The following is a 12,823-nucleotide window of genomic DNA, read 5'->3' as shown; positions in this document are numbered from 1 at the left end:
TTGCTGAGAAATGGCCTTGCATCACATCTGAAATTAACATTTGGTTTGCTAAAGGCTGGAGTTTATCATGTAAATTGTGAAAGTCTAAGACAAAAGGAAGTCTACTAAATACTCAGTGTAAAGTGGTGACAAAAAAATCAATCACTAGATCATCAAAAGGAACTAAAGACAGACTAGATAGTTAATGACTCAGACAACGTGTTAATACATGCCATTTTTATTAAATAAAGTCTTTTATGTTAGAACAAGTAAATGGTGCAGAGGATGTTAATACGGCTAATGTGCAATTTTATAACTAATTGGTTTTAATTAAAAGGGGACTGTGTTCAAAATAAGGTGCAGTTAAACTATTTTTCCCTCTGAAAGACTGTGGCTTCTGTAACAGGTAAAGCTGACAACATCTCACTAGTCCATCACAGTCTGTAGACGTGGTACGATTCTAGATTTCAGGAAAATTGAAGTACAATACTGTATATAGTACATATTGACATCAAAACCCCAGTTTCCCAGGGTGGAAGGATGGATGGATGGATGGATACTTCATTGATCCCAAACATTTAGTAGCAATGAGGACATTAACAAAACATGCTTGTCGTTGTAATTTCACAACATAGAACATGCATATAGTCTTGAGACTATATGTACACTAAGTCGCTCTGGATAAGAGCGTCCGCCAGATGCCTAAATGTAAATGTAAAGGAGAAACCGCATAAATGTAGTTGATAACCAATGCTACTGTACTAGTAGTACAATGTGACAACAATACAATCATAACATAAAGTGAGTGACAGATAGGCATACATACACCCACTGGCCATTTCATTATGTACACATGTTCAACTGCTTGTTAATGCAAATATCTAATATGCCAATCACATGAAAACAACTCAGTACATTTAGGCATGTAGACATGATCAAGACAATCCACTGAAGTTCAAACCGAACATCAGAATAAGGATGAAAGGTGATTTAAGTGGTTTTGAATGTGGCATTTTTGTTGGTGTCAGACTGGTCTGACAGATCTGAGTATTTCTAAAACTGCTGATCTACTGGGATTTTCACGCAAAGCCATCTCTAGGGCATACAGAGGCTAAAGGGGAGCGGCCAGACTGGATTGAGCTAATAGAAAGGCATCGGTAACTCAAATAACATTTTGTTACAAGCTGAGGTATGCTGAAGAACTACTACTCTAAACGCACAGCACATCTTTAAGCAGATGGGCTACAGTAGCAAAAGACCATGCCAGATGCCACTCCTGTCAGCTAAGGACTGGAAACTAAGGCTACTGTTTGCATGGGCTCACCAAAAAATAATAGATAGACAATAGATAATTAGACAAATCTTACCTGGTCTGAAGAGTCTTGATTTCTACTGTGACATTTAGACGGTCAGATCAGAATGTGGCATACAGTAAACAACATAAAAGCCTGCATTCATCCTTCCTTGTATCAAAGATTCAGGCTGTTGATGATGGTGTAATTATGTGGAAGTAGTTCTTGCCATTGTTTAAATGCCACAGTCTATCCATAGTATTGTTGCCACCCCTTTATGACCACAAAATATGGATTTTATACCATGCCACAAAGCTAAAATCATCTCAAGTGGGTTTCTTGAACATGACAATGAATTCAATATACTCAAATGGCCTCCACAGTCACCAGATCTCAATCAAGTAGAGCGCCTATGAGATGTGACAGAACAGAAGATTCACATCATGGATGTGCAGGCAAAAAATCTGCAGCAACTCCATGATGATGTCATGTCAAGATGCATTAGCACCTTGTTAAATCTATGCCACAAAGAATTAAGGCAATCCTAAAGGCAAAAGGGGTCCAACACTGTACTAACAAGGTATATCTACTGTACAGTAATGAAGTGGCCGGTGCATGTATCTTTATATCTATATAATAAAAATATAAGTCATAATTAAAATAGTAGTAATCATAATAACAGTAATAACAACAACAATAATAATAATAATAAAAAGAAGAAGAAGAAGAAAATAAGATAAAGAAAATAATCGAATAAATATAATGAAAAAGCAGTACAACCACTGTTGTAAAAAAAAAGCAGTACAACATTGTCGTTAATAAAAACACTGTACACAAGAATCTGAGTTTTGACAGTTTGCAGTTCGGGTCTAATATGTAGCCTGGCAGAGAGTGAACAGTGGCTGGCTGCAGGGTTTAGATTAGGGGTACTGAATTAAAATGTAAAAAGGTCTGGTCAATAAAATTTTCAAGAAGTCAAGGACCAAATGTCTGTGCCTGGATTCAGATCTCGATATATAATCATAATTTAATTTTAAAGGACTTTGGTTTCTCTCATACTAGACTCTCAGTTGAGGTATTTTACATGCCCTCACCTCAGACTGCTGGGGATTTGCTTGCTCTAAGGACCCGTGATTTATCTCATGGTTTTAGAACATATGAGACAAACTGTTTTAAATTTCCTTTAGGAAGAATGAAAATATATTGAGCTGTCCATCCATCTTTAAAGGTCGGACAGAACTGTCACTCAGTCCAAATCCAGATTGCAGTCCGCCATTTAATGATGCCTTTTTTAGATGATAATTAGATAATTCATTTTACCATTATTCTAAAGTAGTCTTATATTCTTTCACATTTTTGTGTATTAATTTTAAAAAATGCAAATAAATTATTTAGTGTATTATTTATTCTTTTTTTTTTATTAGGCCAATTTTGCAAGAACGTCCACTGCCTACAAATCTCAAAATAATTTGCATAGTAAACATCTGCATTTGGTTTTTATACAAAATGATGCACAAACCTGAAAGTCAAATTGCCCAAAGGTTAGTTCATCAAATGAAATATCTAGTTATGAGCACTTTTTTACTCAACCTTTTTTCTTGAGCTGACTCTTGTGATCACCCCTCAAATGCATACAAGTATGTATGAGCGAGAAAAAAGCATTTTGCATGTTGTGTTAAATATTGTGTATTTAGTCTTATACACCAGCTTTAGACATTACATGCAAGGTTGTTTTTTTTTCCAGAAAAAAAACAAGCAAAAAATCATCATCTGGCCCTGAGTGTTTCTGAATGGATTTAGACCCATGTGTTCATTTTTATTCTCTCATCACTTACTCCCATCCCCACCAGCTACACGCACACACACACACACTGTTCTTCTCTCTCTTACTCTATCTCTCCCATCACCCATCATCTTTCTCCTTTTTTCTCTCTACCCTGTTCCTTGCTTTTAGGAAGCTTTAGGAAAGAGTGCTTATAAGTGGTAAAGAAGACAGGATTTCTTACTTGTACATTTCTTTATGCCTGATCCTTTCTTCAAAGCATGCCGATTGAGCTTGCAGTTGAAATTGTTCTCCCAGAACTCAGCAAACCAGATGTTCCTCCTGTTATTTTCTAGTGTCCGGCTGATGAAATAACGATCAAACCCTGAGAGTAGATCGATAAAATAAGTGTTACTTTAATGTGTTCTGTCAAAATCGAATTTAAGGGCACAGCTTTGTACTTTACAGGACATCGAAAACCGCAATAGGATTAACCATTTCTTCAAAACCATGTTCAATCAGGGTAGCCTTAGACATTAATGGTTTAAAAATCTAATTTGATGGTAATAGTATGAGATATTAAATTTAAACATTTATATAGTAATATAATAATAATAGTTAGGCAGTAATATAATAGATTATATATAATTGTAAATGTTATTTAATACAATATATTTCAATCAATGTTTTGAAGATATTTGGACATTTATTAAACACTCTTTTCACAAAATAGAAGGCCAAGCTTAATATTTAAAGCATGGAAATACCACAAGACATACTTTCCCGTCTCCTTTTAAAGGTAAACCTATTAAAACGGTACATTTTATTGTTTGCATTCAGATATACAATCAATTTATAATATACGGTACATAAAGCAATGCATTAAAAGATTTTTTTTTACTTATGCCTAGGTATTATGTGTTTAAGTGTTTTTTTTTTTACCTTTAATAGACTGGCGCTTAGGCAGGATAGTGACTGCTCCTTCAGCCATCTCCTCTTGGTGAAGCACAGGAGAAATCTTGGAACCCCAGCTATCTGATCCTACCCACAACAGGTGACCAGTCAAATTGGCTTTCTTTGCTGCCTGCAACAGCCTCCTTTAAACAGAACAGAATGAGCAAAAACTGTAAGCCTTGGTTTGCCAGGTCCCTCAAAAGCAAGTCACATCAATTGTAATTTACTGTCTTTGTCAAAAAGTGACATATTATCAAGCCTGATAAAGACTTTATTTAGAGTAATTGTAAATCAATCCATAATAGACTGTTCTGTATTGACCATATTTAACAATGAAATATACAGCGGGATGCTGAATCATACAGAGACGTCAAGATGGTAAATTTACTGAAGCCTCTAAATGTCCTTTCCTCAAAAGCAAAACCAACAATAAAGGCATGACACATATGTTGCATAAAAATTCCATAAATGAATGCGTAAAATGCTCATTATGGCTAGATGGATAGAATTACTGCACCAAGACTATTTGTATTAACTGCACAAAAACTTGCCTTTTCCACAAAAACTGGAACCTTGGATTGTAAGTAACTTGGTCTGCGAGCGTTTTGCAAGATGAGCAAAATTTTAAAATACATTTTATCTTGTTAAACAAGCGAGGTCTTAATAATCGAGTACTGTAGTACGCATGCGCGTTGTCTGCCAAGTTGATCACAACTAAGCCAATGGTTCTTGTCTCTCTTGAACTGCGGGATTGAGGGTAATACCCCCGCATGCTTAGTCTCAATGCGCGTGCGTCACTTGTATTGTCAATATCTTGTGTGCAAGTACTGTTAACAATAACATTGTGACCATGTATGTGTGTGTGCGTAAAGCATTTTTTAAATTTTGTGTCCAAGTGTAGTGATTGTTTTTTAGTAACTTACTGCAACAATAAACTCCGTGAAGAAAAAGAGGCTGTAGCACGGTGGAAGATAAACCTGTTTAGTGTGTGTGTGTGTGTGTGTGTGTGTGTGTGTGTGTAAAACATGCGCATGAGTGTGAGAAAGTGGTCCTACACAGTAGCCCCCCAACTTCTGCATTAAAAAAAAAAAAGTTACAAATGCTGTAGCAGTGTGGAAGATGAATCTGTTTAAATGGGTGATTCCGGTAGTGTGTGTGTGTCCTAGTACACTGATTGTCACAGACCTACACTGCTCTTGTCCAACACCAGTCAGTAATCTTTTTAAAGCTAAAGTGCAGGTTAATTCTTTTTTATTTTTACTTTTTTGTATTCATTATTTTTATATGAATATTTTTTGGCTGTGGAACAAAAGTTTTCATTATTTCTTACGGGGGAAGGTATGCAATACACTTCATACACTTGATATACAAGCACACTTCTGGAACGAATTATGCTCGCACTCCAAGGTTCCAGTGTGTGTGTGTGTGTGTGTGTATATACATATGTGGCAGGGTGTATTATTTTGCTGAAAAAGGCCACTGGCATCAAGGAATACCATTTCAATGAAGCTATGTGCTTGCTCAGCAACAATGTTTTGGTCGGTGGGATGTGTCAAAGTAACATTCACATAAATAATGTTCACTTCTTCCCGTAGTGCATCCTAGTGCCATCCCTTTCTCAGGTAAGTGATGCACAAGCTCCCAGTCATTGTTTTGCCCTATGGTCCAGCTCTGATGCTCATGTACACATTGTAGGCGTTTTGGGCAGGGAACAAAGGTCAGCATGGGAACGTTGACTGGTCTATGGCTGCGCAGCCCCATACGTAAATAATTGTGATACACTGTGTTCTGACACCCAGAATAAACATTTAAATTTTCAGCAAATTGAGCTGCAGTACAGTAGCTCTTTTGTTGGATCGGATTACATAGGCCAGCCCTTACTCCGTACGTGCATCAATGAGCCTTGGCCGCCCATGACCCTGTGTCTGGTTCATTGGCTTTCCTTCCTTCCACTTTTGGTAGGTCTGACCACTATAGACCAGCAACATCGCACTGAACTGCAGTTTTGCAGTTGCTTTGACCCAGTCGTTTAACCATCACAATTTGGCCCTTGTCAAAGTCAATCAAATCCTTACAGTTGCCTATTTTTTTCTCCTTCCAACAACTTTAGGAACAAAATGTTCAATTGTTGCCTAATATATCCCATTCCAGGTGCCATTGTAATTAGATAATTTATGTTATTCACTTCCCGTGTCACTGGGGCAAATTACTGGCCTGCATTAAGCACATAAAATAAATAAGGAAATTTAAAAACACTTAAATTAGGTTTAGACTTGTCCAACACATTACTAAACCCTGAAATTATAGTGTTGAACCGTCAATCAGGACCAAAAATCTTTAATGGACAATACTTTAACACTTGGTGAATCTTCATCATAAAAAATAAAATAATAAATTACAGTTGTTTAATATGTGACAGTAAAAACATTTTTACACAAAATGTGAGGAGAACTCTAAACAGATAACAGATAATATGTGGCAATAAAATGAAGTCAGTTGATGACCAGAAAGTCCTGAAAGACAAGAGATTACATGTAGAACATTAGGACTGGGAATGAGTGGTTCTGGGAGCATGAGGAACCATTTTCACTTCAATTTCACGAATTGGCCACCACACTGTGTACTAGTGTGTACCATATTCAAACCTAAATGCAGTGTATATAGTTAGTTAATGTAAATAGACATATTCTGATAAATTCCAATCATTAAATCACATAAACATAAATATCCACATTTATTGAAAAAGAAAGAAGTGTTATTGAGACTCACCTTATATCATCCTCATTTGCAAAAATAATAACTACTCTGGCATTTGGGTTTTCTACCAAGCGATGAATAATCTTGTCAAATTCTCCTGCTTTGGGCTCCCTTGGGATCTTAACTGACTGGGAGATGCAGACACTTCCTGTACAAAGAATGACAAAACATAAAAAAAGAAAATGACACAACAAGACAACTTCAAGTGTCCTATGCATTAAGCTGATCATCCTTTGATTCATCGCTTAACACTTTGCAAAATGTATCATATTAAGGACACTTCTTAACGTCTTATACTTTTATATCTTATATAAAGAAGACTTCACTTTAAAAAAGTAATGTAATTTAACAGTTCAGCCATTTTAAAATTCTTTTATGCCAAAGAACAAAGAGGGAATAAAGACGTTTCAGACTTTATTTCCTTTATTGAACCCTGTGTGGATTTTTGTTTCCACTCCACAGTGCATCACATTCAGCTCTCAGTTGCTTTTAGAAAGTAAACTAGAAAACTGACAACTATAAAGATATTATGTGTCATGTCCATGCTGTATATAAAGTTATAAAGAACTAGTCCCCTCCAGAGATCACACGCTATATCTAAACCTTTATTGCTCTGCCTGGAAACCTTAATCAATTTGCCAATACGCTGCTCCAGTGGACTCCTTAATTGTAACTCATTCCAGGTGTGTTTTAATAGTCTGTTATACCTCTGTGGAAGCTATTACACATATTGTAATGCGATAGGATTAAAGGGTTTAGCAAAACCACCACTACCACCAACAACAAAATGTGTTATGCTGTTTTCCACGTACTAATGATGCTGATCATGCAATATATGGTAATGCCAGATATTCAATTATGAGATTTATAAGCAGGAATCCTAAAGATAGGAATTAAACATTTTCCAAGTTAAAATTACAAGTGCAAATATATGTCACTATTTTTTGGAAGGTATCTCGTGCTCAGAGTTGTGTTAAGAAGCTCTTTAAACTGACTTTCTGGACAGTTAATTCATTCAGATGCTTAAAATGACCCTTGTGTGGTTAACATCTCTGATCTTGGCAGATTGTTTTTCTTGATTAAAGTTGATTTTTTCCCCCTCCTTAAAAGTGTTTAAAAACATTGGGGACGGTAAGAATCGTGTACTCTGTTGGAGTAATTTATCACTCAAATGAGGAGGTGACAAGAGGTGGTGTCTCATAGCAATCCTGGTCTACTTTATACTCATTTGATACTTGTATTTTGTTTTTACAATAGTGATAATATGGCCTTATTTTTAGAGACAGAATTGTAGTGGAAATTGTGATTTTGTGGATAATAATTGCATAATGTTCAAGTTTTAACCCAATCTCTTCACCATCAATGCTTCTATCTCATCACATTTGGAGGACAGTGCCACAGGCAAATAGGGAGTATTCATTTACTACTACAAAATGACAAAACGTACTTGAACCTAAGACTCTGAGACTGTATCTTATTTTTGCCAAGCAAATGTATTAAATTTAAGATTTGAACATTATTATAACATTCTTTTAGCAGGAAATATGTTTACTAGTCCAGTGAAAAACTGTAGAAGCCAAAAATAGGACCTTGAGCATTTTTTCAGCTTTTTCAACTTCTGTTCACTTGTTAAAAAATTCATTTTAATTGAAATACTTTCCACCATTTACTTAAAAGTTGAGTCTCAGCCATACTTTTTGGTAAGCAACACATCATTGTCAAACCTCTATCCTGGTGCCGCCCTCGATTAATCTTCTGCACACTGAACAGCAAGTTCTATATTATGAACACAATCCTTATTGTACAATATTCTTGGTTTAGCACTTTTTCCCAAGTCGCTTACATGTCCCCAATCTTTTGCAGTGCTTGACAGCTTTAAGATGATTTATTTGTTCCCATCCCATCCAAGAAAAAGTGTAAGGGTTTGGCCTGTATTTGTTGAGAAAAGAAAGCAGAACTGTTTTAGAAGCAGGAAAAAAAAGTCTCATAGGAGACAGGATTCTTGAAGCCGCATACAGGGTTATCTATATATTCCAGTGTACCAAAGGGCATTTAGGATGACTGATAAATTGTAGTTAAGAGACCTTGTCTCCACAGGGTAATGAGTGAAGGGAATATTTATAGAGACAAAGCCAAACTGTGAAGGAAAGTCAAGCTGTGACTCATCACACCACTGTTTATTTTAGTTCAGCTATAATATATGAGTTACCAAATATGAAGTGTCAGTGTATTTTCTGTATAGTGCACAAAATTGCATCAACGGAAGCAAGCACTCACTTTTGTTGATGCAATTTTGCACACTATACAAAAAATTCACTAATAAATCACCTCTCACTTTTTGCCATTTTCTCATTATCTTTTCCCTTCTTTCATTTCCCATTATATTTCTACGCAGCGTTTTCCTGTTGTCTTAGCCAAGTATGCAAACCAGCAAAAAACATATAAAGAGTGAAGATATGGAATAGGACAGTTTGATGTAAACGGATTCACCATTTTAAACTGCTTTATTGCACTGAATATATGAGACAAAGGACTGATACAGTGCAACATTACACAGGCAATGGGCCTGCTGAAAAGAATGCATGATGCTGATGAAAATCCTCTGCTGCCTCTGAATTGATGGTCAGGCGGCCAAAGCCTGTATTGTTCAACTGTGTCCACTTTTTACGCTTTCTTGCCTAAGCTTTGTAAAAAATAAATCGTATTAAACAAGCATTTAGATCTAAATAGTTTTACACAGCATGCTGTGCAATGGCCAATGATGCAGTCACATAAAGTGAGAAACTCTAAGTGCCCCGAATACTACTGAGACATAAGGTAAATAAATTAATTAATAATAAATAAGGAGTCTCTCTAGTCCTTCCCAGCAGCAGCCTGCAGCTAGGAATGGACAGCAGGATTCAGTGGGGCCCTTTCCAGTAAGATCCATTATATTAATGACTTAATGGGCCATAGATTGTCAATTGCACTCAGCTGATCCAGAGAATAAGAGGGTAGCAGAATATGGTTATTGATGCCTAGGTCAGCATATATTTAAAAATTAGATAAACAAATACAGTATCTTACATGATGAGAATAAACATATAATAGGAAGAAACATCCATCTCCATATATATATATATATATGGAGATGGATGTTTCCATATATGTATATATGGGTATACTGTCTGCAAACTTCTCTTGCATAATCCTGAAAGTTGTAACATGAAATTCCATTTCAGAGTCTGCAAATTTAGCAAAGTTTTATTGTGATTTTAAAGGTCACATCAGTATTTACAAAACATTTTAGGCATAAATTCATCTTCAATTTTGGATTTATCCTTGTTAGGGTCAATGTGAATCTGTAGCCCAACCCAGAAACACTGTGTGAAGCAGGAACACCCCTTCAACAGGACTAATCACATGCTTACACACATGCAAACTCTATCTAACACAATCGTTTCCAATCCACCTGCTGTCATACTGTATTTTTAAAAAGGACTATGGAGGCAGGACCCTCATTGACACTGGAACAACACCACACAGACAACAACCTGAGTTCAGGGTCAAAACTGAAGCTGTGAAACGGTATCCGCCGCGCCACATGAATTGATTTCACTAAGTGAAATTAAATTAGTCTAGGATATTTTTCAAATTAAAGAAAGAAAATCCAAGTAGCCTCATCCTGGAAATTGCAATACTGTAGATGTAAGCAAATCACATTAACTATGCTGGTGTTGATGTCCTGTACTGTTGCCGTGTGTTCCGTTCTTTGTTGTTTACTTACAGTTGAGTTGTCCAGGATCTACCTTATAGCTAAATTATATTAGGTAAACATTTTTCATAAGTTGTTAAAAGTGTACTTAAAATATAACGGACCACAGTTGTGAAACTTTAGACAAAAAACCTACGACTTAAATATATTGTGCAAAATATCTGGGGGAAAAATCTGGATTTAATAAGAAAACTTTGGAAAGGAAGCTTTTTTTCATTACCTCACATTTGCTTTTTCCTTTTTTGTTTGTTTTTTTCTCTTCAGTTGCTACAAAAATGGCAAGAGCTAAGTCAACCTAACACAATGTCAGAACCTTATCTTAGATTTTCTGCAGTGTCAATTATCCTTCTCAGGCACACTGAGAATGAAGTGAAGAAACTTACAATGTATCCGTGACTTTCAAAGATTCAGCAAAACATGTTCAATAAAGAGTCAAACCTTTTTGATGAATTTCTCTTAAAGTGTGGCTTTCACTTGAGGCCCGAGAACAGAGGTATTATTCCAGACATTTTCACAGCTATAATATGTCTGTTTGTTCTCTTTGCCAAGTAAAAGCTCAGAGCTCGAGGTTTAGTGTGTGTGTGTGTGTGTGTGTGTGTGTGTGTGTGTGTATGTGTGTGTATGTGTGTGTGTGTATGTGTACTGTACGTGTTGCTCAAAAATAGATTTCCTAAAGTCACTATAGAACAAACTATTTCAATTTCTCAGGATCTCCAGATGACTCCAACATCTTGAAGAACACAAGCTTTTCACAAGTCATCTTTACTTATAAGCAGAGGTGAAAGTAGCTTTAATTTCTTACCCATACTGTGTAGCCAAAAGGCAAATAGAATAAAAAAAGAGGTGGTGGTCGGTTCTGTAAGTCTCATTTGTTTCTCTTTATGGGTCCACTTATTCCACTTTAGAATAGCTGCGGCTAACTGTTCCAAAGAATGACCTCTTTCAAAGTTTAGATAGGGATTTAAGATTCAGCCTTGTAAAAGAAGCTAGTTTGATAAAGCAGTAGTTTGATAAAGCTTCGAGGTGAGACATGAAGCAGTCAGCAAGTTGGCAAGAAGCTTCATTGGGAAAAAAAATGTATTAAGAAGAAATAATAAATTCCACATTTCTCTCCAGCTCTACATTTAATTAGTACTTTTAAGTTGCAGTTCAGAACACATTTGGTATTTGACAATGCAATACCAACAGTATAACATCATTTTTAAAGGATCTCTGCGTGGATTGTTATTAAGGGCAAATTCTGTTTATTTATATTTTCAGGTTCATGTATATATTGTATTTTTATTTTTATTGGTAGCCTGTTATTAAAGCCTGCTGTGACTGAAAATTACTCATCAGTCAGTGGTGGCCCATGTAGATGCCACAGCCACACTGGCCAACAGCCTCCCCCTGTGAAGCATGTTGGTGGCAGTCACCCCTCAAAAGTCATCCAATTTAATCCACTATTTGAAAAAACGACTCTTCAAGGTCTCCTAGCAGTAGGGACATTACATATTTGGCCTATTACTACAAACCTAAGGAAACTAGAAGAATCCAACATGATTATGATTTAAAGGAAGTTTATAGGGCAACAGATAAAGGAATACAATGAGAGCAACAACGTATCAACTATCTGATAAAAAAGAGGATTTATTTGTAATACATTTATATATATAATTTATTACAAAGAAAAGAAATTATATACATGACAAAGAAAACCTGTTTTTATTAGTGAGCCCATAATAATAAAAGTGCATGCCAATTTCTATTACACTTAACAGCCACAGACAGGCCATACCTTACATTTCCTGCAGCTTTTATGCTTTTTTTTCAATTGCACTACATATTATATAACTATTAAAATAGTGCTTAAAGTGCAAAATAACAAATACACTTCCACAACAGTGTACAACAAATCATACTGTACACTTCAACAACAACAAATCATATTACAGTTTTTTTGGACACATTTAAGGATTTTGTATTTAAGAAATACAACATTTTGTATTTAAGAAATACAAAATTCTTTTTTATCTGCTCTTCTCTGCAAACATGACCTTTTAGACTCTCATGGCTAGCTAGTGTCTTGCTGATTGACAGTAGAGAAATTAATGCCATGCCTCCCAACCAGACAATATGGCTCATTTTACTCTCTCTCTCTCTCTCGCTCTTGGCAAATGGCCATGGATCTTGGTGGCATTCCCGGATACAAACTGAGATCGCACAGCATCAAAGCTTATGTCAAATTACAGAGACTTCCTTATAGCTTAGTGGCCGACTCCCTTGGATGGAGAATGCTACACTGACTGTGGCATTTGCAAGGTTTTCCCACCATGTTAAACTCTA

General features: G+C 35.9%; 1 protein-coding gene across 3 annotated transcripts in view; it reads right to left on the bottom strand.

The window, feature by feature from the left end:
- The window catches only part of grm4 (glutamate receptor, metabotropic 4), a 216,720-nt gene that overhangs the window by 39,600 nt on the left and 164,297 nt on the right, over positions 1-12,823 (bottom strand). For all 3 annotated transcript variants that reach the window (XM_053498325.1, XM_053498326.1, XM_053498327.1), the window contains 3 exons: positions 6,757-6,892; positions 3,976-4,130; positions 3,278-3,418 (listed from right to left, as the gene is read on the bottom strand). In XM_053498325.1, the coding sequence (XP_053354300.1) occupies positions 3,278-3,418; positions 3,976-4,130; positions 6,757-6,892 (432 nt within the window). The remainder of the gene's footprint in view (positions 1-3,277; positions 3,419-3,975; positions 4,131-6,756; positions 6,893-12,823) is intronic.

This window comes from Clarias gariepinus, chromosome 6 (genome assembly GCF_024256425.1).
Source record: "Clarias gariepinus isolate MV-2021 ecotype Netherlands chromosome 6, CGAR_prim_01v2, whole genome shotgun sequence".
Classification (NCBI taxonomy): Eukaryota; Metazoa; Chordata; class Actinopteri; order Siluriformes; family Clariidae; genus Clarias; species Clarias gariepinus.
This window is presented reverse-complemented; position numbering and strand designations above follow the sequence as displayed.